This window comes from Trichechus manatus, unplaced genomic scaffold, assembly GCF_000243295.1.
Source record: "Trichechus manatus latirostris isolate Lorelei unplaced genomic scaffold, TriManLat1.0 scaffold00091, whole genome shotgun sequence".
Taxonomy (NCBI): Eukaryota; Metazoa; Chordata; class Mammalia; order Sirenia; family Trichechidae; genus Trichechus; species Trichechus manatus.
Genome location: NW_004444027.1, coordinates 8259093 through 8286077, shown reverse-complemented (window position 1 = coordinate 8286077; position 26985 = coordinate 8259093). Strand labels below are relative to the sequence as shown.

General features: G+C 44.4%; 1 protein-coding gene across 1 annotated transcript in view; it reads right to left on the bottom strand.

Moving 5' to 3' along the window:
- CUNH8orf74 (chromosome unknown C8orf74 homolog) overlaps positions 1-25056 on the bottom strand; it is a 36084-nt gene extending 11028 nt beyond the window's left edge. The window contains exons 1-2 of the mRNA XM_004382199.1: positions 24988-25056; positions 22705-22897 (exon numbers count right to left, since the gene is read on the bottom strand). Coding sequence (XP_004382256.1) covers positions 22705-22897; positions 24988-25035 — 241 coding nt within the window. The 5' untranslated portion in view covers positions 25036-25056. The remainder of the gene's footprint in view (positions 1-22704; positions 22898-24987) is intronic.
- Positions 25057-26985: the final 1929 nt, after the last annotated feature.

The window sequence follows — 26985 nt, the reverse complement described above, 5'->3', positions numbered from 1 at the left end:
AAAGATTAGACTTGACTATGGGACATAAAATGATACTCGTGAAGAGTGTGCTTCTTAGCTGAAGTAGATACATGAGATTAAATGAGCAGCTCTCACCCAGAGGCGAGATGAGAAGGCAGAGAGGGTCAGGACCCGGTTGAATGGACATGGGAAATCCACAGTGGAAAGCAAGAGTGTGCTGTCACAGTATAGGGAGAGCAAATAGGGTCACAAAACAATGTATGTATAAATATTTGTATGAGAGACTAACTTGAATTGTAAACTTTCACTTAAAGCACAACAATTAAAAAAAATTTTTAAATAAATAAATAAATAAATAAATTCTATGCCATGTGAAAAAGCTGGACTTTATCATGGTAACTGGAGGTAACTGGAAGTCATGGAACCCTAGGGCATCCAAAGATGGGCCTCAGGACTGATAGTTTCCCACCTCCCCCTCTCCCAGAATTGTATCTAGAATTTTGTGCGTACCTTTTTCTGGGGAGAATGTGCATAAAGAGAATCATCTAATTCCTAAGAGGAAAGTTAAGAATCACAGAAGACAACTGTGGAGCCCCTCAGAGGTGTTAAGATGAAAAGTGAGAGATCAGAGAGAGGGATACAAACCAAATCCGTTGCCGTCTAGTGGATTTCCATTCATAGAGACCCTGTAGGATGGAGTAGGACTGCCCCATAATGTTTCCAAGGAGCAGCTGGTGGATTTGAACTGTTGACCTTTTGGTTAGCAATCTGAGCCCTTAACCACTGCACCACCAGGGCTCCACCTCCAGAGGGACAGCGGTGGCCAAATGGGGGGCAGCAGGGACATCCAATAAAGGAATCCAGGGGGTGGCCCCATGAAGGCCTGCATAGAGGTGACTGTGTGTTCTTCATGACAGAACTCATTGTACCTTTTCCAGTGCTCCGTGCAGCTGGACTTGCTGGAAGGTGCTCTGTTCCTCCTCCAGCCTGGCTGGCAGTGGACCTTTTGGTGCATGAGGCAGGGCCACCTACATCCTGCAGATGTGGTGGCCATGTTTGCCACATTTGTCAAGGCCAGCACCTGGTCTTCTGTAATGGAGCCCCCAGCAGCCACGCACAGACCCCAAACTTGAATCAAGGCGGTCTGTGAAATCAGTAAGCACATTTTCAGCTGCTTTAATGTTCTGATGGACACCCTAGTGTGGACATGGTTTACGGCCTCAGCCACACGTGATGATAAAACACAAGTGTAGGCCTTGTCCCAGGTTAATAGGGAAGGAGCAAACAAACAAAAACCAAACCAGTTGTCACCGAGTGGATTCTGACTCATGATGACCCCCTACGTTTCAGAGTAGAACTGTGCATAGAGTTTTCAAGGTTGTCACCATTTGGAAGCCGATCACTAGACCCTTTTCCCTAGGTTCCTCTGGGTGGGTTCAAATCACCAACCTTTTGGTTAGTAGTCAAGTGTTTAATTGTTTGTGCTACTCAGAAACTCTAGGGCTGAATTCTAAATTTCAGCTCCAAGATGGTGCTGGTTCTGGTTGTCAGCAATGACGGTGCAAAGCTGGCTCATGAGACACATTTTGTTGGCCCCAGACTACTCTCCATGAGTCCCAGGTTGAGAAGTTCCTGGATGACTCAGAAAGCAGAGGATTAAGTATCAGGGAGAAGCCTCTGGCGGCTGGGGTGGACAGATCTGTGCCTGCAAGTTGCTGTTCAATAACAGGGAGTTGCCTTCATTTGCATTGGATGCTAGGAACTTCCTGAAGACAGTCCCCAACTGCCTGGAGGCCAGCACCTGTGCGGGGGACTGCGGGCACAGGGAATGGAGGAGGAGAGGAATGAGAAGAGGCAGAGGGAACTGCCATGTCAACAGCAGGCAGTTCCAGAATCAGGGCAAAATGGCATTTGGCTTGGACCAGAGAGCGCTCTTCCACCCTCCCCCATGGGGAGAGAAAGGGAGCTAAGCCATGCGCCAGAGGGGCTGGAGATGGTGAACAGGGGCTACTGCTTCTGGATGGGGGTGATGCGGAGGACCCAGGTGCCACTGGTACCCAATGACAAACCAGTTTGCTTGTCCCTGACTTGGCTCTGAGGGGGAGGAACCAAGTCAAGTCACAGCCTGGCCTGACTTACCTTTCTGAATACCTGAGCTCCTATCAGGACTGGCCCAGGACACAGGAAGCAGATGAAAGCATGGGGCCCAGCCACTCTACCCCCGCTCCTGTGTCCCCGAATGCAGACTCTGGCCCACCTTTCTGCACTGGAGAAGGTTCTGCTAAATCCATTCACCCTGAGGGGCCAGTGACTAACATGTCTCCTTGAGTGGCTGACCTCTCAGAAGAACAGGTGCTTCCCTTGGGGAAGCAGAGAAGAAATCTCTTTGAGGGAGCCCCAACTGCAATTGCCACACCCTGCATAATCCTGGACTCTGCCCACCACTCCCAGCGGTGAGGCAGGTGTAATCACTATCCCCATTTAACCCATGATAGAAACTGAGGCTCAAAGAGGTCAAGGCACTTGGTCAGGGTCACACAGCTGGTATGCGGCAGAGCTGGAATTCAAACCCTGGTCTGACCATGGGAAGTCATCTTACAGCCATCCAGCTCCAAGCAACTTGGGAGCTATCTGTAGATCCTTAGCAGTGGATGCTGGAAGGGGCATCTAACTCTCTCAGTCACAGTTTTCCAAAGGAAGCTTTGCAGTAGATATTACATAAAATGAGTGTTCCATGGACAGAGATGTTTGAAATTAAGCAAAGCTCTTAATATGAGAAAGTACTCGGAAAGTCACCAAAAAGGTGCAGCATATGCAATGATTCTTAAATTTATTTGGGGGAAGTCTCTCAGAATCAAGGAACGTATTTTGGGAAATATTGATCTAGTCCAATTCTTTCATTCTGTTGTTGTTAGGTGCTGTTGAGTTGGTTCAGACTCATAGTGACCCTATGTACAACAGAATGAAACACTGCCTGGTCCTGTGCCATCCTCACAATCTTTGCTATGTTGGAGCCCATTGTTGCAGCCACTGTGTCAATCCATCTCATTGAGGGTCTTCCTCTTTTTCGCCTACCCTCTACTTTACCAAGCATGATGTTCTTCTCCAGGGACTGGTCCCTCCCGATAACATCCCCAAAGTATGTGAGACAAAGTCTTGCCATTCTCGCTTCTAAGGAGCATTCTGTATATACTTCTTCCAAGACAGATTTGTTCATTCTTCTGGCAGTCTGTGGTGTATTCAATATTCTTTGCCAAAACCGTAATTCCAAAACATCAATTCTTCTTCAGTTTTCCTTATTCATTGTCCAGCTTTCACGTGCATATTAGGCAATTGAAAACACCATGGCTTGGGTCAGGCACACCTTAGTCCTTAAAGTGACTTCACTGCTTTTTAACACTTTAAAGAGATCTTTTGCAGAAGATTTGACCAAAGCAATGCATCGTTTGATTTCTTGACTGCTGCTTCAATGGTCGTTGACTGTGGATCCAAGTAAAATGAAATCTTTGACAACTTCAATCTTTTCTCTGTTTATCATGATGTTGCTTATTGGTCTAGTTGTGAGGATTTTTGTTTTCTTAGTATTGAAGAGTAATCCATACTGAATACTGTAATCTTTGATCTTCATCAGTAAGTACTTCAAGTTTTCTTCACTTTCAGCAAGCAAGGTTGTGTCATCTGCATATCACAGGTTGTTAATGAGTCTTCCTCCAATCCTGATGCCCCATTCTTCTTCATATAGTCCAGTTTCTCGGATTATTTGCTCAGCATACAGATTGAATAAGTGTGGTGAAAGGATACTACCCTGATGCATACCTTTTCTGATTTTAAACCACACAGTATCCCCTTGTTCTGTTCAAACAACTGCCTCTTGGTCTAAGTACAGGTTCCTCATGAGCACAATTGAGTATTCTGGAATTCCCATTCTTCTCGATGTTATCCATAGTTGGTTATGATCTTCACAGTTGAATGCCTTTGCATAGTCAACAAAACATAGGTAAACATCTTTCTGGTATTCTCTGCTTTCAGCTAAGATCCATCTGACATCAGCAGTGATATCTCTCATTCCATGCCCTCTTCTGAATCTGGCTTGAATTTCTGGCAGTTCCCTGTTGACTTACTGCTGCAATCGTTTTTGAATTATTTTCAGCAAAATTTTACTTGTATGTGATATTAACGATATTGTTAGATAATTTCTGCATTCTGTTGGATCGTCTTTCTTTGGAATGGCACAAATATGGATCTCTTCCAGTCAGTTGGCTAGGTAGCTGTCTTCCAAATTTCTTTGCATAGATGAGTGAGCACTTCCAGCATTGCAGCTGTTTGTTGAAACATCTCAGTCGATATTCCGTCAATTCCTGGAGCCTTGTTTTTCGCCAATGCCTTCAGTGCAGCTTGGACTTCTTCCTTCAGTACTGTTGGTTCTTGATCATATGCTATCTCCTGAAATGATTGAATGTTGACCAATTCTTTGTGGTACAGTGACTCTAAAAATTACTTCCATTCTATACATGGGGAAACTGAGGCTCAGGAAAAGGAAAAGACTTGCTTAAGGGGCATGTGTGGCAAAGTCAGGACCTGGACTGTATCTTCTGAGCTCCAGTGCAGAGGTCCTACTACCACCCTTTGGGCTCGGGTCAGGGACCTGGGCATGGAGTTTCCCTCACCTGCTTCTTACCATCACCCTCCTAGCCTTCTTGCTTCTTGGTTCTAAAATGGTGGGTCTGAAATGTCTCATAAGGGCTGGGGTGCTGCATGCCTGAAGAAAGGATGAGCCAGGGCAGGAGACATGGCCCTGGCTGCCACAGATCTAGTTCTGCTCTTGGATCTTTGCTTTGGGGCTGTCCTGCTGATCATTGGCCTGGGGACAGGCAGGAATCTAGGGTGAGATCCCTGAGAGCTTTCCTCCTTTGCTTGAGACCTCTTCTCATGGCTCATGGCTAGTCCTGCATCTCTGGGCAGCTGGCCTCCCCTTTTTCTACTGCAGAACAAACATTCCTTTGAGAACACTCCTTTGAGAACACACCTAGAGTGTCCAGTGGTGTAACTGCCTGGTGAGCTGCCTGGAGAAAAAAGTGGGTGATCTGGTTCAGCCTGAATAAGGACACCCTCCACCTAGGGAGGTGAGGACAGGAGGATGACCAGAAGTATCCTGACATCAGGGCTGCCTGTGATTGGCCAGAGGAGGACCAAACTAGCTAGAGATAAAACCACCTACTGCCCTGTGCCTTCCATAGCACCATTCTTGTCTGCCATATGCTTGGATCTCGGCCCCAGTTCACAGTAACTTGGAAGGCCACCACTGTCAACACAGAGCCTAGGGCATCTCCTGGACTGATGAGGGCATTGATGCTGGGGGCCCTGTTCCTCAGAGCTCATTTCCTCTACAAAGGGACAGTATGGCGTGCTGGTTAAGAGCACAGACTAGGAATTCAGATAGATTCGGGCTCAAATCTTGCTTCTGCTACTTAATCATCTGTGCAAGTTATCTTGCTTCTCTGGGCATCAATGTTGTTGTCTGTAAAATGGAGACAATAAAAATACCTAAACCATATGAGATGTGATAATGTGTATATAGTGCCTGGTACATAGTAAGCCCTCAGTAAATAATGTGGTTATCTTTATCATCATCTCATCATCATCATCATCATTGCCATGCTTCTATTGGCATTCTAATTCCCATGGGAACTGAGTGGTATCCTGGCTTTCCAGAGGGTGAAGCATGACCCTAAGGTTATGCATCCTAGAGACTGGATTTCCTCAATCCAGTTCTTTCTTGGTCATTACCTGACACTGATATTTAACTTTGGAATCCCTGGGTGGTGGAAACGGTTAATGAATTCAGCTGCTGATTGAAAGGTTGGAGGCTCGAGTCCACCCAGAGGCACCTAGGAAGAAAGACCTGACAATCTACTTCTGAAAAATCAGCCATTGAAAACCCTATGGAGCATAATTCTACTCTGACATACACAGGTTGTCATGAGTCAGGGTTGACTCAAGGGCAGTGGTTAGTAAGTTAGCTATGTTTAACATGGTGGGAGGGTGGAGCAGAGTATTCTGAATGAGGAGTGAGTAGAGGCTCTTTCTTCCCCAACCACACCAACACCGATGGGAAAGGATGGCTGTGAGCAGGTGGGCCCCTGGTTATGGGGTTGCAGAGGGTAGGGGAAGGAGTTAAGACTTCCAGTGAGACCACTTATTGGGTATCTTAATAACGCATGACTTTCCCTAAAGTCTCTGGTGTACCCTTCTTTCCCAGCTATTGTCAACTCCTCAGTGGTATCCACATCTGGGGCACTCTGAGTGCTCCTTGCCAAGCTCTGCAGCTGACCCAAGTTTGGTGAAGGGAGCCCTTGTCATCATCCTCTTGAGATAAAATGACCAACTAACTCCACCATCTCAGGAACATGGCATTCTCCAGAGCCTGAGAATCAGCTACCTCATACTCACCTTGAGGCCAACCAGCATGTCCAGCTGACAGAGGAAGGACATGGGAGGTTAGAAGGTAGGGGCCAGGGATCTGGTCTGGAGGGGACATGTACTGTCTGCCCACACACAGGTGCCCCATCCAGACCAGAACATACTAGGATGGGCACAGCTCAGGCTCTCAGCTGGGCCTGTGCCATCTACCTCCTTGGAGATGTCCTACAGGGGGCAGGATGCCAGCCTCTTTCTTGTGAGTAACATCAGGTGACCCAGTTAGGAACACACCATCCAGGTGTTTCGTCTAGTTCTCCCAAGTGTGTGGCTCTTCCTGTACATTAGCAGCTTCCTTTCATTCATCTAGTGTGCTCTTTAGGTGTTCATCTACACCTGTGCACAAATCTCTCTAGTCAAGATGGAAGGTTGTGTGGCAGGGCTTGTGCTCTGTTATCAGATAGAGCTGGATTCAAATCCTGACTCCAGAGACATGACCTTGGGCAAGTTACTTAACCTTTCCGGACCTCAGTTCTTCCTTCATCTTTAAAATAATGCCTATGATGCTTGCTTGCAGTGAGGATTACAGGTACAATATGTGAAAGTGCCAGGCTCATGCAAGCCCTTGCCTGAGCCTCCCTCTGCAGGATGAATGGCTTCTCAGGGAAGGTGAGGGAAGGTGTCTATGGCACAGTCTTGATTTCTGGCCTACTAACTGGCACAGTCTCATCTGGTGAGCTGTGACCTCACTCAGGGAGGTATCGCTGAAATGATAGTTACCCCTTTGCCCCAAGAAATACTCTACCAAGATCTCTGTGGGCCTGTTGCCAATAGCTTCCGTAGAAACTCCCACCATCCATCAGCAAAGAAGTTGTACCCAAAGGCTCCTCCTCCAGGTCTACAGGGTGTTGGGTTCAGGCTGGGAAGGAGAGTCCTTGGAGGCCTCTCCCAGGTTGCTGGAAGCAGGCACCTGCTGTCTGCTCAGGCTGGTCCTAAAATGCTGGAGGATTCCCAAATGGGGTGGGTTGTTTGGGGGCCAACAGGGTAGACTCTAAGCATAGCCATGAGTGTCCTGGGAAGAACAGTTCACAGGAGCTTGGGAGAGTAATTGCCTCTGTCAGCCTCAAGCTGTTGCGGTGGATGGGGTGATGCCTTTCCACCCTACAGCCGCCTGGATGACATCTTCTGGAGAATTGGGAGTGGCTCTGTGTGGAGCTGCAGATACCAGTGCTGTGACACTGTTCACCCAGGCACTCACCTGGTCTTCTTGTGCTTTCACCTACTGGTCATCAAGGTCCATTTCCTTCCAGCACCAGCAGGAAATGGGTTCTACCCGAAACATCTAGGTGAAGCATCAGAGAGAGGCCAGGGGCCCACCAAAGTTGGTGATGAGACGAGGCAGAATGAGGAAAGTGGTTGAAACAATGGTGTGGGCAGGGAAGCCTTGACAGGTGATCCAGTGATCATGGGCCCCAGGTGAGCATCTGCTAGTGCTCCCACCCTCTCTTTGGACTTCAGCACTCTGGTGGGTCATTCTGGTTCAAACCCCTGCTGAGAATTTGCATTTCTACTCCAGATATATTGAATCAGAATCAACAGTTTAACAAGATCCACAGGTGATTCTAATGTATAATAAATTTTTTGAGACCCCACTGCTCTACTAGTGGTTCTCAGAATTGATCCCTAACCAGCAGAATTAGCATCACCTGGGAACTTATTAGAAGTGCAAATTCTCAGCAGGGGTTCAAACCAGTTTGAAGCCTAAGCCTGACTCAGGGGAGGCTGCCTACTCCCATCAGTCCCCCACCCCAATTCCCCAGCTGTAGGTGTTTGTGAGTCAGTGATAGGAAATGCAGGGCCTCCTAGGTACCCTAAATCTCTATAGCTTTCAAGGAGGGAGAGGAGACATCAGGGTCCCCAAGTTCCCTAACATCCTTCTCCTCTCCTGAGTCTCCCAGGGACTAGGTACCAGCTGCCATTGAGTCGACTCTGACTCATGGCGACCCCACGTGTGTCAGAGTAGAGCTGTGCTCCACAGAGTTTTCAATCGCTAATTTTTTGGAAGTAGATTGCCAGTCCTTTCAAGGCCTGTCTGAGTGGACTCGAACCTCCAACCTTTCAGTTAGCAGCCCAGCATGTTAACTGTTTGCACCACCTAGGGATGCCCAGGCCTAGATAAGGTTTGCAAAATCTGCCGTTTCCTGTGATTTCTCTCACCAGGGCAACAATATTTCCCCCCTCTGTGCCACAGCTGGTGACTCCACCCATGGCCCGAGGAGACAGTGGTGTGATCTTGCCCAGGGCTTCCTGGAGGCTGGCTGAGGAGGTGCCAACAAAAGAAGTACTTCTTTCTGGCCTACAGAGGAGATCAGAAAGTCCTGGTGAACCATTTGCCTGGACGGAATCAACTTATACTGTTGAGTAAAGGGCTATACCCTTTGCCTCCCAGTCAGAATAGACTCCATGGCAGTGGGTTTGTTTTGTTTTTTTCCCTCCTTCCACTGAGACCTGATTGGGCCAGGAGATAAGCTGAGCTGGCAACTGTCCTGGCTGAACATTGAATCATTGTTGTACAAACAGCCCTCCTTAAATTCTGTCTTCCAACTTTGTTATCTAGTACACAAATAGCACTCAAACATTGTTAGCCCCAGATTTGGGGGGAAAAAAAAAATCCCTGGAGAAGAGCTACCTTCCAAGAAGAGTGACAGGCCAGGATGGATTTTAGCTGAAACAGAAACTCAAACATTGAATGTGTATTGGCTGGCCAGTGGGACCCCTACTGTCTGCATCCTGCATAACCTGTTGATAGGTAGGTCATATGCCTGGAGGAGGGTCAGGGCAGGCACGAGATAGAAGGACTAGAATTCGTCTTCTCCAGCTCTTCATAGCCCTTACCACCTGGGTCCTCTAACAAGGGCACTCTTCTTGCAAGGTCTACAGTTGCACTTAGGGGTAAATTCGGAGACATCTGCCAACAGCTGGAAGCTTATATCAGATGCCCCTTTGCCTAGTTGGACACTGGCCCAGTTTGCCCCCTCTGGCATTTGGGTCCCTGGTCCGGGGGCCTGGTCATGAGGGGAGTTTACCCAGAGCTGGTGAGAGCACAAAGGACAGAGGGTAGGTACTAGCCAATTCCTTAGAGGCTACAGTCTAAACCTGGGTAACGCAGTTCAGGGATCACCAGATGGGGAGAGAAAGAGACGAGCAAGACTAGGGGAAGTTGAGCAGAACCATCTAAGCAAACCAGAGCACCCTAGGGAGCAAAGCCAGGGGAATATCTATGACCAGTGAGGGAGGGCTGCTTCCTGCTGTAAGTATATGGGTTGCTTAGACAGATGACCAAAAGTTCTGGTTGGATAGCTGGTCTGGGTGGACAGCTGAACCTACGTGAACACCTGAGACCCTTGCAGAGTGGGTATAATAATAATGGGCAACTCCATTGCATGTTTACAGGGCTTACTATATACCAGTCACTGTACTAAGTGCTTTAGATAAATGAACTCACTCAGTCCCCACAACAACCCAGTGAGTTAGGTGCATTACTGTCCTCATTTGGCAGATGAGTGATTTGAAGCACAGAGAGGTTAAGGGAGTTGCCCAAGGTCACATAGCTAGGACCAGGATTCAAACCCAGACAGTCTGGCTCTAGAAACGTTGATGCCCAACCCGAGACTAGAGATGACTGTAGTGAAAGAGTTGTCAGAGTGAAGAGGAGAATCACCTGAGAGGAAGGCGGCATCAGCTAAAATTCTACCCTCTGCCTCCGGGTGTTGCTGAGCTTGTACTTGCTCTTGAGCCTGTCCTGTGCTAGGTTTCTGGGAGGCAGTGTGGAAATGGCTGCTAATGAGGACTGCCAACTGGGCCAGGCTCGCAGTCTTCAGGAGCAGCAGGCACCATCCTGAAAGCCTCTATGGTGGGCCCAAGGTGCTCAGGACTCAGCTTCAGGGGCCTAGGCTCTCATGTGGCCTTGCCACTGCCATGGTTAACTATGTGTCATCTTGGCTAGGCCGTGGTGCCCAGTTGATTGGTCAAACACAGATAACGGTAACAGTTGCACAACATGATAAACATAACGAATGTCACCGAATTGTACATGTGAAGAATGTTGAAAAGGCAAACAATGTGGTATATATATATTTACCAAAAAATAAAAAAAATTATCAGTTAAAAAAAAATCACTAATGGAGCTGCTGCTGTGAAGGTATTTGGTAGATGTGATTAATATTTATAATCAGTTGACTTTAAGTAAAGGAGATTACCCTTGATAATAAGGTCAGTTGAAGGCCTTAGGAGTAAAAGGTGTAAGAGATTTCCCCGAAGAAATTCTGCCTCAAGACTATAACATAGAAATCCTGCCTGAGTTTCTAGCCTGCAACCTCCTGCCTGCTGTATGGATTTTGGACTCAAGACTACAACCTCAATTCTTTCCTGAGTTTCCAGCCTGCTCATCTGTCCTACAGATTTTGAAAGACTTGCCAGCCCCCACAATCATATGCTCTAATTCATTAAAATCTGTCTATCTTATCTATCTATCTATCTATCTGTCTGTCTGTCTGTCTATCTGTCTGTCTATCTATCCATCTATCTATCTGTCTGTCTATCTTCATGCACACACTGTCTGCTCTCTTCAACCCCTGCAGCCTGGGCATTGTTCTCAGAAGTCAGCTCTTACAATGGATCAGTACCCAGGAACAGAGCCTGAGGCAGTTTTATCTGCCTTCTTTCTCACATCCCCACTTTCAGGACAAATATGCAGTTTGCTTTTGCCTTCTTGACCTGCTCTGGTTGAAGTACCAGGCCTGCGAAATTTAAGTGCAAGGCCCCAACCCACTGCACTTTGGCACCGAAACACCTACCCCCACCAGAGCTTCATGGCAGAGGTACACTCCCTTCCCCTCACCACCCCTGCCCCCCTCCCCCGCCTTGCTCTGACACCAGTATCACAGCATTTGACCCTGCCACGCTCCCTAAGCCGGGAACTCACAGCAGGTCTGGAGGCGCCTGCCCTTTCACCCAGCCTCTGGTGTAGCGGCTCCACCGAGTTGCAGCACCCTTCACCCCTGCCCCAGGGCCTTGAAGGCCAATCCAACAACTCAAGCCCTCATTAGCATAAATGAGCAGGACATCCACCTGGAGCCCATTTTCACCTGCAGCAGCCAAGCGGGAGCTATGATTTGTGACATTTGACACCGGCCTGCCCCCTAAGAAGGGGCCTCACCCACCCACATCAGGGGCTTGAGGGCTGGTGGTACCACCCACTGCATCTAGCCACCCATGACAGGGGCCTGAGAGTGGTGCCTCCCAATCCCTCTAACCAATGGCACTGGGTGCCCAAGGACTGGCTGCACTCCTCCCCACCCCACTACACGCTCTCAGTGGACAAGGACATGCCCTCCATCTGGGCACCTGGGGCAGGCGCCAGCCCCGTGCCTTCCCCCCTACCTTGCCCCACACATTGCCCCCCACTGCAGCTAGAGACCTGTGCCTGCTCTGAACATCCCCCACGGAGCCCTGCCCACCTAGGACTGTGGGTGAGAGTCTCTGCACCACACACTCAGTGACCAACCCAGACATCTGCATGCTGAACAACCACACCACCGCCCCAAGAACAGTGAACAGACTCCCGGGCTCACACACTAGTAGTTGCTCTGACACCCTGGAGGCAGGAGGTAAGACCTTCAGTGACACCAACAACCAAAGTAGCACACACAGCCAGCCTTCCTGGACATATCAAAACAAAACAAAACAAAACAAAAATACAGGATGAAGAAAGCAAAAATACAGTCAATAAATATAATAACTTATTGATGTCTCGGAGACAACGGTCAATATCAAATCATATAAAGAAGCAGGATAAGATGGTTCCAGCCAGCAACCAAAATAAAGAACCAGAAAACCTTCTGGAGGAAGATAAGGCAATAGAACTACCTGATAAAGAATTTAAAAGACCAATATATAGAGCTCTCCAAGAGATCAGGAAGGCGATCAGGCAAAACTCAGACTAAACCAAGGAGCACACAGACTGTCATGGATTGAATTGTGTCCCTCAAAAATATCTGTCAACTTGGTTAGGCCATGATTCTCAGTATTGTATGATTGCCTACCATTTTGTCATCTGATGTGATTTCCCTGTGTGTTGTAAATCCTATCACTATGATGTAATGAGATGGATTAGTGACAGTTAGATTGATGAGATCTACAAGTTCAGATAGTGTCTTAAGCCAATCTCTTTTGAGATATGAAAGAGAGAAGCGAGCAGAGAGACATGGGGACCTCATACCACCAAGAAAGCAGTACCAGGAGCAAAGCACGTCCTTTGGACCTGAGGTTCCTGTGCTGAGATGCTCCCAGACCAAGGGAAGACTGATGACAAGGTCCTTCCTCCAGGGCCAACAGATAAACCCTTCCCCTGGGAGCTGACATCCTGAATTTGGACTTGTAGCCTACATACAATTCTCTGTGAGAGAATAAATTTCTCTATTAAAGCCATCCACTTGTGGTATTTCTGTCAAAGCAGCACTAGATAACTAAGACACAGAAACAAAGCAATAGAAGAATTCAGGAAAACAATACAGGAACAAAACAACAGAATAAACATGCTGCTAGAAACCATACAGACGGCAACTAGAAATTCAAAAGATTAATAAAATTTCAGAATCAGACAACTCAAAAGAAAGTCATAGGAGCAGAATTGAGACAATGGAAGTTAGAATCAGTGAGATTGAAGATAAACCCCTTGACACCAATTTGTTTGAGGAAAAATCAGAAAAAAAGAATGAAAAAAGCCTAAGAATGATGTGGAACACTATCAAAAGGAACAACTTGTGAGTGATCAGAGTACCAGAATAGGGGGAGATAATAGAAAATGCAAAGAGAATTGTTGAAGATTTGCTGGCAGAAAACTTCCCTAATATTATGAAAGACAAGAAGATATCTATCTGAGAAGCTCAATGAACTCCATAAAAGATAGACCACAAAAGAAAGTCACCAAGACATATCATAATCAAATTTGCCAAAACCAAAGACAAAGAAAGAATCCTGAGAGTGTCTAGAGATAAATGAAAAGTCACTGACAAAGAAGAACCACTAAGACTAAGCTCAGATTACTCAGCAGAAACCATGCAGGCAAGAAGGCAATGGGATGACGTATATAAAGCCTTGAAGGAAAAAAATTTCCAGCCAAGAATTATATATCCAGCAAAACTGTCTCTCAAATATGATGGTGAAATTAGGTCATTTCCAGAAAAACAGAAATTAAGGGAATTTGTAAAAACCACACCAAAGCTACAAGAAATACTAGAACCAACAACATTAGACAACAATCCAAGAGTAGGACACAGGATAGATAAACCAGATATCAACCCAGATAGGGAATTCAGAAAAATAAATCAAAGCTCAAATAGGGAACCAGAGACGTCAAGATGTAAATGATGACAAGGTCAAAAAAAAAAAAAAAAAAACAAAAAAAGGGAATAAACGGTATAGTCAAAGAACTTCCATATGGAGAGGAAGTCAAGGCCATATCAAGAAATAAAAGACTGGTTTAAACTTAGAAAAATAAAGGTAAATTTCAAGGTAACCACAAAGAAAGCTAACAAACCTACCTGTCAAAATAAAAAAAGAAAAACATAAAGACTCCGCAAACACAAAAGAGTGGAAAATAAAATACATAAACAAAAAGAACTGAGCACAGAAAATTAAGTGGAACAAAGAAACTGTCAACACCACAAAAAACAAAAAACAAAATGACAGCAGTAAACTCATACCTATCAATAATTACACTGAATGTAAATGGACTAAATTCACCAGTAAAGAGACAGAGAGTGGCAGAATGGATTAAAAAAAACCATGATCCATCTATATGCTGTCTACAAGAAACACGCCTTAGACACAAAGACATAAACAAACTAAAACTCAAAGGATAGGAGAAAATATATCAAGCAAATGATAACCAAAAAAGAGTAGAAGTGGCAATATTAATCTCCAATAAAATAGACTTTAAAGCAAAATCCATCATAAAGGATAAAGAATGACACTATATAATGATTAAAGTGTCAATACACCAGGAGGACATAACCATAATAAATATATACACACCCAATGACAGGACTTCAATATACATAAAACAAACTCTAACAGCACTGAAAGAGAAATAGACAGTTCCACAATAATAGGAAGGAACTTCAATGCATCACTTTTGGTGAAGGACGGAACATCTAGAAATAAACTCAGTAACGATACAGAAGATCTAAATGCCACAATCCACCAACTCGACCTCCAGACAAATACAGAACACTTTACCCAACAGCAGCAAAGTATACATTCATTTACATGAAACATTCTTCAGAACAGACCACATTTTAGGACACAAAGCAAGCCTTAACAAAATCCAAAACACCAAAATAATACAAACCATCTTCTCTGATCATAATGCCACAAAAGTAGGAGTCAATAACCGAAAAAGCAAGGAAAAAAATCAAATACATGGAAACTGAACAATACCTTTCTTAAAAACTACTGGGTAATAGAAGAAATCAAGGATGAAATAAAAAATTCGTAGAATCAAATAAGCATGAAAATACATCTTACCAAAACCTTTGGGACATAGCCAAAGCAGCGCTTAGAGGTCAATTTATAGCAATAAACACACATTAAAAAAGAAGAAAGGGCCAAAATCAAAACATGAACACTACAACTTAAACAAATTAGAAGAGAGCAGCCAAAGAAGCTCTCAGGCACCAGAAAAAAGGAAATAATAAAGATTAGAGCCTAAATAAATGAAATAGAGAATAGACAAACAATTGAAAGAATCAACAAGACCAAAAGTTGGTTCTTTGAAAGCATCAACAAAATCGACAACCCATTGGCCAAACCGACAAAAGAAAAACAAGAGAGGAAGCAAATAACTTGAATAAGAAATAAGACAGGTGATATCACAACAGATCCAATTGAAATAAAAAGGATCATAACAGAATACTATGAAAGATTGTACTCCAACAAATTTGAAAACCTAGAGGAAATGGACAAATTTCTAGAAACACACTACGTACCTAAACTAACACAAACTGAGGTAGAAAAACTAAACAGACCCATAACAAAAGAAGAGATTGAAGTGGTAATTAAAAAAAAAAATCCCAATTTAAAAAAGCCCTGGCCTGGGTGGCTTTACTGAAGAATTATACCAAACTTCCAGGGAAGAGTTAGCACCAGTACTAATAAAGGTATTACAGAGCATAGAAAAGGAAGGAATACTCCTGAACTCATTCTATGAAGACAGCGTAACCCTGATACCAAAGTCAGGCAAAGACACACACAAAAAAGAAACTACAGACCACTATCCCTCATGAACATAGATGCAAAAATTTTCAACAAAATTCTAACCAACAGAATTCAATAACATAAAAAAATAATACATCACAATCAAGTGGGATTCATACCAGCTATGCAGGGATGGTTCAACATTACAAAATCAATCAACATAATCCACCACATAAATAAAACAAAAGAAAAGAACCACATTATCTAATCAATCAACGCAGAAAAGGCAGTTGACAAAGTCCAACACCCATTCCTGATAAAAACTATCAGCAAAATAGGAATAAAAGGGAAATTCTTCAACCTAATAAAGGGCATTTATACAAAGCCAACAGCCAACATCATTCTAAATGGAGAGAGACTGAAAGTATTTCCCTTGAGAACATGAACCAGACAAGGATGCCCTTTATCACCACTTTTATTCAACATTGCTCTGGAAATCCTAGCTACAGCAATAAGGCAAGAAAAAATAAAGTGCGCCAAACTGGTAAGGAAGAGGTAAAACTATCACTATTTGCAGATGATATGATCTTATATACAGAAAACTCCGAAGAATTCACAGGAAAGCCACTGGAACTAATAGAAGATTTCAGTAAAGTAGCAGGATACAATATTAACATACAAAAATCAGTAGGATTCATCTAAACCAACAAAGAGAACTTCAAAAAGGAAATCACCAAATTGATACCATTTACAATAGCCCCCCAGAAGATAAAATACTTAGGAATAAATCTAACCAGGGATGTAAAAGGCCTATACAAAGAAAATTACAAAACACTACTGCAAGAAACCAAAAGAGACCTATATAATTGGAAAAACATACGACGATCATGGATAGGATGACTCAACATTGTGAAAATGTCAGTTCTACTCAAAGTGATCTGCAGATAAAATGCAATCCTGATCCAAATTCCAACAGCATTCTTTAACGAGAATAGAGAAACAAATTACCAACTTTAAATGGAAAGGGAGCAGGCCCTGGATAAGTAAAGCATTACTGAAGAAGAAGAACGAAGTGAGAGGATGCATACTAGCTGATTTTAGAACCTATTATGCAGCTACAGTAGTGGAAACAGCCTGGTATTGGTAGAACAACAGACAAGCAGATCGATGGAACACAATTGAGAACCCAGACATAAATCCATCCATGAGCAGCTGATATTTCAGAAAAGGCCAAAGTCTGTTAAATGGGGAAATGACAGACTCTTTAACAAATGGTGCTGTCATAACTGGATGTCCACCTGTAAAAAAATGAAACAGGACCCATACCTCACACCATACACAAAAACTAACTCAAAATGGACCAAAGACCTAAATATAAAATCTAAAATGATAATGATCATGGAAGAAAAAATAGAGACAATGCTAGGGACCCTCATATATGGCTTAAATAGGATACAAACCATAACTAACAATGCACAAACACCAAAAGAAACTAGATAACTGGGAGCTCCTAAAAATCAAACACTTATGCTAATCAAAAGACTTCACAAAAAGAGTAAAAAGAGAACCTACAGATTGGGAAAAGATTTTTGGTTATGACATATCCGATAAGGGGCTAATCTCTAAAATCTACAAGATATGGCAACACCTCAACAACAAAAAGACAAATAATCCAATTAAAAAATGGGGAAAGGATATGAACAGATACTTCACCAAAGAAGACATTCAGGTGGCTAACAGACACATGAGGAAATGTTCACAATCATTAGCCATTAGAGAAATACAAATCAAAACTATAATGAGATACAATCTTATCCTGACAATACTGGCACTAATCCAAAAAACAGAAAGTAACAAATGTTGGAGAGGCTGTGGGGGAGATTGGAACTCTTATGCTCTGCTGATGGGAATGTAAAATGGTACAGCCACTTTGGAAACGATATGGGGCTTCCTTAAAAATCTAGAAATAGAAATACCATAAGATCCAACAATCCCACTCCTAGAAATATACCCCAGAGAAATAAGAGCCTTCACACGAATAGACATATGCACACCCATGTTCATTGCAGCACTATTCATAATAGCAAAAAGATGGAAACAACCTAAATGCCCATCAACAGATGAATGGATAAACAAATTATGGTACATACACACAATGGAATACTATGCAACAATCAAGAACAATGATGAATCCGCAAAACATCTCACAACATGGATGAATCTAGAGGGCATTATGCTGAGTGAAATAAGTCAGTCACAGAAGGACAAATATTGTATGAGACCACTATTATAAGAACTCAAGAAAAGGTTTACACACAGAAAAAAAGCATTGTTTGATAGTTACAAGGGTGGGGCGGGGGAGATCACTAACTAGACAGTAAACAAGAGTCAACTTTGGTGAAGGGAAGGACAACACACAAATAGGGGAAGTCAGCACAACTGGACCAAAGCAAAAGCACAGAAATTTTCCTATACACATCCAAACACTTTGAGGGACAGAGTAGCTGGGCCTGGGGCCTGGGGCCTGGGGACCATAGTTTTGGGGGACATCTAGGTCAATTGGCATAACATAGTTCATAAAGAAAATGTTCTACATCTCATTTTGGTGAGTAGCATCTAGGATCTTAAAAGTTTTCGAGCAGCCATCCAAGATACATCTATTGGTCCCATCCCACCTCGAGCAAAGAATAATGAAGAAAACCATAGACACAAGGAAAATATTAGCTTAAAGGACTAAGGGACCACGTGAACCAGAGACTCCACCAGCTTGAAACCAGAACAACTAGATGGTGCCCAGCTACCACAAATGACTGCTCTGATAGGGATCACAACAGAGAGTCCCAGGCAAAGCAGGAGAAAAATGTAGAACAGAATTCAAGTTCATGAAAAAGACCAGACTTAATGGTCTGAGAGAAACTGGAGAAATCCCTGAAACTGTGGCCCTAAGACACTCTGCTAACCCAGAACTGAAACTACTCTTGAGCCCTACTTTTCAGACGAGGATTAGAGAGACCTATAAAACAAAAAATAACACATGTGAGGAACATGCTTTAAGAAGGTTGAAGATTGAACTTATGATTGAAGAAGATTGAACTAAGGTTCAGATATATGAGACCAAATGGGCAACTCCTGTCCAAAATCAGGAGGAGAGAAGGCAGGAAGGCAGAAATTGGACAAATGGACACAGGAAACCTGGGGTGGGAAGGGGGAGCATGCTGTAATGTTGTAGGGATTGCAACTAATGTCACAAAACAATACGTATAAATATTTGAATGAGAAATTAACTTGAGCTGTAAACTTTCACCTAAAGCACAATTAAAAAAAAAATCAGCCTTTGAAAACACTGTGGAGCGCAGTTCTACTCTGATGGTCTCACCATGAGTCAGACTCGATGGCAGCTGGTTTAAATGTGTAATCAGAGGATCAGAGGTTATGTGACTTGCCTAAGACCACACAGACGGTAAGAGGCAGAGTAAGGATTTGAGTCTTCCCTCTTGGCCCTGGGCCTCCTGATGGATTCTGTTTCCAGAGAGTTGAATTTCAGGCATGGGGAACCCATCCTACTCAATGTTTGCATCAGCTAACTTCACAAATTTTCAGGTGCTATAAAGCTGAGGGGAAGAACTTGTAAGCTGGGTGACCCAGAATCAAGATTTAACAGATTTTGAGAGAAAGATGGGCCAACATTAACAAGATGGAATTAATGGAGGTGATTGTAAAGTCCTGCATGTAGGTTCAAAAAATGGTTAGGGGTTTTAGTGAATTGCCAGCTGAATATGAGTCAATGTGACCTCGATGCCAATAAAGTAAATACACCCATAGGCTATACAAACAGGAGCATCACAACCAGGACAAGGGAGAGTAATAAAACCACTGATCACTTCACTAATCAAACTGCAGGTTATATTGTATTTGAGTCTGGATGCCATAGATATTGACAAACATAAATATGCCCAGAGGAGGGTAGCAAGAAAGGGTGCAATGGTGGAGAGCTGAGGTGGAAGATTCTATGGAAACTATGCCATATTAAGAATGATAAAAGGCAGTGGAGATGTCTAGCCTAATCATGAAGACATAATAGTCATAGACATTAAATATCTGCAGGGCTAGAGCTCTGTTTCTAGAGGTCAAACTTTGGACATATGAGTAGAAGGTGAAGAAGGCAGAGACAAGCTAGGTATAAGGAAGAATTTTTAAATAATCCATTCTTAATAAATGAGTGAGCTCCCCAACAGTTGAAGGGTACAGAGGTTGCATGAACCCTTGTTGGCATGTTAAGGGGCTCCCTGAAATAAAACAAAAAAACCCCAACCCACTGCCATGGAGTTGATTCTGACTCATAGCGACCCCATAGGACAGAGTAGAACTGCCCCATAGGGTTCCCAAGGCTGTAATCTTTATGGAAGCAGACTTTCACGTCTTTCTCCCACGGAGAGGCTGGTGGGTTCAAACCACCATCTTTTCAGTTAGCAACTGAGTGTTTTACCACTGTGTCACCAGGGCTCCTTCTCTCCTTGAAATAGGGGGAATTAACATTTTCCAACCACTAAGTCTCTTTCCAACTTTAAGGATTTAGAAGTCTACGAGAAATAGATGTGTTGTGTTGGCAAGGTACACTTACAACCAGCAAGGTCGGAAGCTCAGGTGTGACCTAATCGCCTCCGTTTTAGGTTGGGTTTGCATCATCTTGACTGTTTTTCAAGGGCTTGGCTTATGGAAGGCTCTGATGGAAAATTAAAAGAGCCAGAGTTCCCACCTGCTTGGAGCTGTCATTCTTATTCCCGGTAGTTAGTGTTCATTCTGGCCATGAACAACTTTAGAGCTCAAACTACAGGGTTTAACTTTGATACCCGGATATTGCTGTGAGCAGCAGAAAGGTGTGACACAGAGGGATGCCAGGAAGGCCCCAGGTGGGGCTGAGAGGGTGGCTGGGGTGGAATGAAATTTCCCAAGGATCTCTGAGATTGATTCATGAGCAATGCCACGTCTTGCTGAAGTCTTCAGACTGGGACCACTTAGGTAGTCATGCTGGCCAGGATGAGAGAAGCAGGAGGGGATAAGTGGAGCTGAAGAAATAAAAATAAGGCTGGACCCAAGTGTGCATAAAACATGGGTTGTGAGCTCTGCATGGTTCTAAATAGAGGAGTGATGCAATTTTATTTGTGTTTTTGGAAAATCACTGTGCAGTTTGGTGAATGGGCTGCATAAGAACAAGATTTGAAAACAGTGGGCCAGTCAAAAGATGGAGATGGGTTAGAAAGTGTGGTGGCTTTGGAGGTGGTGAGAAGTGGCGAGATTAGGGAAGGACTTTGGAGATCTTGCTGGCAGGACTAGCTGATGAGCTCTTAGTAAATCAGCTCTAGGGGCATCGTGCAGCCTGTGGGCTTGGAGATCAGAGGGGCAGAGGAAGACCAGAAATGTGTGACACTTTTTTTTTTTTTAATCTTCTTATCTTAAAACAATTTTAAAATAAAAGAAATTCAATACACAAAAGTTGCAAAAATAGTATAAAGAAATTTATTCCCAATCTACTTAAGAAAAAGTTGCCAACATGATGCCCCAGTCACCCAGGATAGTTTAGTGTTTAATTTCCTAAGACAAGGACATTTATAACCACAAAGACATTCATAGATACAACCATCAAAATAAGGAGATTAACCTTGATATGTTAAAAACCAAAACTAAACCCACTGCTGTCAAGTCAATTCCAACTCATGGTGATCCCATGTGTTACAGAGGACAACTGTGCTCCAGAGGGTTTTCTTGGCTGTAATCTCTACAGAAGCAGATCTCCTGGCCTTTCTTCCATGGTGCCTCTAGGTGGGTTTGGACTGCCAACCTTTAGGTTAGTAATCAACTGGAAACTGTGCCACCTAGGGACCCCTTCATATGATACTATTGTCTAATTCTCGTACCTTATTCAAGTTTCACCAATTGTCCCAATAACGCCCTTCATAGCAAAAGGATCCAAGCTAGGGATCACACATCACATTTGATTTTTAGTTGCCCTGCTTCTTTAGTCTCTTCCAGTTTGGGACAGTTCCTCAGTTTTTCCTTATTTCCTATAACCTTAATATTTTTGAAGACTACAGGAGAGTGACTTTGCACAAAGTTCCTCAATTTGATGTTTCTCATGATTAGATTCAGGTCATGGGTCTTTGTTAGAAGCATCACTGAAGCAATGCTCGTGTTCCTCTCATTGCATCCTCCTAGGTGGTACATGATGATTACCAGTTTGTCCTATTCCTGATGATGTTCATTTGGATCATTTGATTAAGGTGGTATCTGCAGGTTTCTTCACTGTGAGGCTATTCTTTTCCTTTTTGGAATCAGTAAGTATGTTGTGGGGAGGCTCTTTGAATCTAAGTATCCCTTCCCTCATCAAAAATTCTCCCACTAGCTTAAGGACTTATTGGTGTTTCTTGGCTGAGTTAATTACTACTAGGAAGGTCACCACAGAAGGGCTGCTTGTTGAATGAATCTACATTTCACAGCCCAAGAGGTGGACCAACGTGATCACATTCCTTCATGTCATGGGGCTACAGGGGAGAGGCATTTGTGCCCTTTTCCATGAAAGCCCACCACAAGGCAGAGGGCAGGAGAGACACTCTCTCTAAAAACTCCCCTGCCTGCTATTCCCCCGTTCATGTGTCAGCAAGCTGGTACCTGTACAGCTTCCCCTGAGACATTTGGTGAAGCTAAACCCGAAGGAAAATGTGCAACCTTTCAGGGGTACAAAGGGGAGTCAATGAAAGGTTTCAACCAGGGGAGTGACATGTTTGATTTATGTCCAGCAAAAAACAAAACAAAACACAAACACCCTGGCTGCTGTGTGAACAGCTTGGAGTGGTGTGAGATTTGCAGCCAGGGAGACTAGTGAGGAGAGAACAAGGCTTGTTCCACTCTCCAGGAAGCCTTGGCAGGGAAGCGGTTTATAAGCATATAAGGAGACTAAATGTCAGGAAAAGGAAGGGCCCCAGCTGCTCAGAGGCCTCCTGGGGTTGTGGACTGCAAGCAAGTCCTGTGCTCCCTCCCAGCCTCGCTGACTCTTGCCTGGACACTCCTTACCTTTGGCTTCCTGGAGCAGCTCCTCTGTGAACTTGGCCACCTGGGCCACCTTGACCCATGGAAAGCCTTTGCCCACTGCAAAGAGAATGCTTTCATAGAGGGTGTCCAGCAGGATGCTTCTGCGGAAGTCTCTCACTTCGTCAAACTCTTCCCAGTTCAGCAGTGCCCACAGGTGTTTGCGACCTTCTGGTTTCTGCAGGGCATGAGATAAGGAGGTGGTGGGATTTAGGAGTCAAGATGCCATTCTTACTGGGCAAAACACTGTTGGGGGCTCCACAACAGCTTCCCAGAGCCCTGAAGTGTGAACAGAAATGTGGATACACCTGGGCAGAATTATGCTTTGGTTTCTGGACAATTTTCCCTCCCCTTTCTGGGGACAACATGCTCTTCTTTCTAGCACTGCCTCTTCTACTGACAGTTTTCATACTAAGCACTGCAGCCCCAGGTTTGTATACTTTAGGCCTCAAATTCTAAATTATGATCCCTCTTCCCTCTTCCCCAATGCAATTTAGTTTCCCTCAGAGCCTACTCTCAGCTAGCTGCCCCAGAAAGCAGTGATCTAATAATGAAATTCATGCTGAAGTGTAAACGACTGACTGAGAAGAGGCTTGATGAGGCAATACTTTGGCAGAAGAAATGTATTTTGCTTGGTGAAAATTCAGGCACTCTGGCAGGCCAGGAGGAAAACACTGATTGGGATATCTTTTATCCTATCTGTAGGTAAGAACTTATTTTACCTGAGGGTTTGACTGGTCCTTCCAGAAGTGTTCTTATAGGTCACCAACAGATATAGCAGAATCAAGTGTCACTTAAAGGAGAGGTAATAAAGGGTATGATGTGAAGCCGAGACTCACCATACACAAGAGTGTTGTTCTCCTTACAGCAGGGAGGCTCTGGCTCAGAGAACCCTTAGGGGGACTGATGCAGACTTGGTGATAGAGGAGGTCCAGGGTCCTGTCCTCAGCCCCCAGGGATACTTCTTCCACCACCACCACTCTTGTGCCTGACTCAGGTAGCCCTTTCCTCCTGCCCTCACAGATCCCCACTTGGGGCCTCAGGTTGGAGTGGATAGGACAGCTGATTACAAGGTCTAGAGAAGATTTGTGAAAGCACATATGTGTTCCAGGATGGGGAGGAAGGCCCTAGCCAAGGGGGCAGCATGTGGCTGTATATCAGATGCCCAACTGTACACACAGTTCACACATGGTCTTCTTACCTAAACTTCGTGGCAGTACCCTGAAACCCTTCTTGGACAGACCTGTCTTTGGAAGGAGCTTGCAGAGAGGCCGTATTGGCCCCACGGTTTAGAGCCTCTTGTGTCATCCTGGCCTCCATGACTCCACATGCCCCTCCTTGCTCACCCCTTTTGAGTTGAGAATTGGTTCTGAGAAACTAATGAAATTTGCCCCCCTCTCCACCCTTGTCATGGCTTGCATGTTGCTATGATTCTGGAAGCTATGCCACCAGTATTTCAAATACCAGTAGGGTCACCCATGGTGGACAAGTTGCAGCAAGCCTTGCAAACTAAGACAGTAGGATGAAAGGCCTATATATTTCTGAAAATTTGCCAATAAAAACACTATGGATCACAACAGAACACTGTCTGATATAGTAGTGTAAGATGAGCCACCTAGGTTGAAAGGCACTCAAAATACACTGTAGCTGCAAAAATGGACAGGAGCATACCAGGAGTCTTGAGGATGGCTTGGGATTGGGTAACATTTCTCTCTGTTGTACTTGGGATTGCCATGCCTTGACCACAACTAACAACTAACAACAACCCTACCCCAAAGCAACAAAAGCTCTCCTCCTCCACCAACACACACACACACACACACACTACACACATATTAGCATACAATTCCGAAGGATTCAAGGGGCCTGGAGGCTCCCTGGTGAAAATCTTGTCTCTAGAAAGATTATAAATTTACCCCAGAGGTTCTCTCTGGCCCTTCCTCATGTGGAGGCAGGCAGAATGCCTCTTGTAAGGGCTGCTCCTTCCATGAAGGCAGACTCTGCCACCTTAGGGGCTGTCACTGTAGACAGGTTATAACTATAAGCTGTCGGGGCTGGTGAGCCATGGGCCTCCAGTCCTAGCTGGCAAACACATGCTATGAGGGTTGAGAACTGGGTGGGTGTCCAAGGTATCCTCTAAATAGGCACTGTCAAACGGAGCCACTTCTATCACACACATAGACACACACACACACACACACACACACACGTATCACTATTAGACCAGTCTGAACTAACTTTCTTTTAGAAGCTACTTTTTCTCTTCACCTGAAGTTGGAAGACTTCTTTCATTCCCTGGGGTGTTAAGAGTGCCATGGCCCCACCATCTGGTTGCTAGGAGACCTGGTCAGGACTGATTCAGGGTTTCTGGAACTCTGGGCAAGCTTTATTAGGTCATGAAAGCCTGCTTCGTGATGGCATGGCACTTTCTGAGTTCTGTTCCTTGGCTCGCTCCTTCCTGTCTCACAGGAGGAAAGAGCCCCCTCCTCTAAGGGTGTGCTCTGAATCTCCTCCCCTTGCGCTTCTTTAGGGGCCTTGATTCTTTTCCTCTTATCTTCAACCTCTCCCTACAACCTGTTTTCCTTCAGGAAATAAGTTTTCTCAGAGTTTTTCATTCTACATGTTCTTCTAACTCAAGCCCCTTTTCTCTCCTCCTTCCACAGGCAAGGATTTGTCTCCATTAAAAGATTTCCTACATTTGCTGTCTCAACTTCCTCACTGAATCCTTACCCATTAGGATGGTTTTCACCCCATTTCTTCATTGAAATGACTCTGGTCAATGGCATCCATGACTCCCTGTTCCCAGCATCATGACTTTGTTTTGGGGTGCAGAAAGTGTGCAGAGGTACCCAAGTGCAGTGCCCAGTCAGCCACATGCTGAGATTTGTAGGAATCTGATCTCTCCCTCCTGGTGCCTTTTCCTTATATGTCCTGGAAGCCCCTGGTGCCCACTGTTATAGGTGAAAAACATCACAAAGTTTAGTAAAGCAAAAAGAAAGTTTTATTCGGCATATATTCAAAAGGACAAAAGTGGGAAGCGGACAAGCACGCTTCCAGAGCTAGAATGTCTGTCTGAATCTGAGGAAGGTTATAGAATCATCAGTATATATCAACATCACAAAATGGGTAGAATCATTGAAAGCGTCACCTTTTCACTGATTGGCTAGAAATTGTAACCTTACATTTTGAATCATCTTTCTTAACAATCTTTGGCACAGGTTTCAGTTAGGAAAGTCAGGAGGGTCTTCATTGGTCCAGCAAATTTCTATTCACTAAATGTTAATAGAAAAAGACAAAAGGTGAAAACTTCCTTAAGATAATTTCTGAGATTGTCCCATCTATTGTTTATCTCAGGGCCCAGCTGATGTGTCTTTGTGAGTCTGTGAGGGCCCAGCCCCAGCTGGGTCACATTTCTCCATGCTCACAATCAGGGAATAATGATTCCAAATATTATTTTCTAAATCACCTCTGATTATCTGACGGGCAAGTCCTGCTTGCTCCTGCCTCAGCATTTGTAAATCCTAACTCAGATGCCCAGAGACACTGATTAGGGGTGGTAGGGTAAGCCTTTTGGTCCTGGTGCTGCCTAAGGCCACCTCGATTCTTTCAGTTGAGGCTTGGCCAGGGGTGTTCCACACCAAAACTGGCCAGGAGTGAGAGAACACAAGTTACATACAGCTCTTCCCCAAGTAGGGCTGGGTTGAAAAATTTCCAGTGTCTGCCTCCTCAACAACCCAGAACCACCATCCCCCCTCAACCACTACTGGCTCTGTCACAGGCCATTCCATGGTCTACTTTTCTTATGCTCATGGTGATATTATTTCAGGGAACTTGCTGACCTTTCCTGCCTCTAGGGAAGGCTTTTGTTAAGGTCACTTTATCCACCTTAGCAGATTACTAGGGAGGAAGGGGATTGGGAGGGTGTATCTCAGTCCCTTCTCTCCCATGAGGCCCTTGGGTTCCTCATGCAAACTTTACTCTTCCCCCTCAGCACCATTCAAACTCTTATGTATCTCCTGGAGGGAACATGCAATGTTGCTCCTTTGCAACATGCAATTTCTGAGTCATGGATCCCTTTCAATCCTTGTGATACTTAACTGATGACACTGTTGAACATTTGTTTACTTCTTGGCTTCTCGTAAGCCACACGCTGCTGAATGGTTTTATATCTTTCTAACCATTCTTTCTCTATCTATCCCTTAAATGTTGGTGGGCTCCAGGGTTCTGTCCTTACCCTCTTCTCTTCATAAGCCACATATTCTTGAG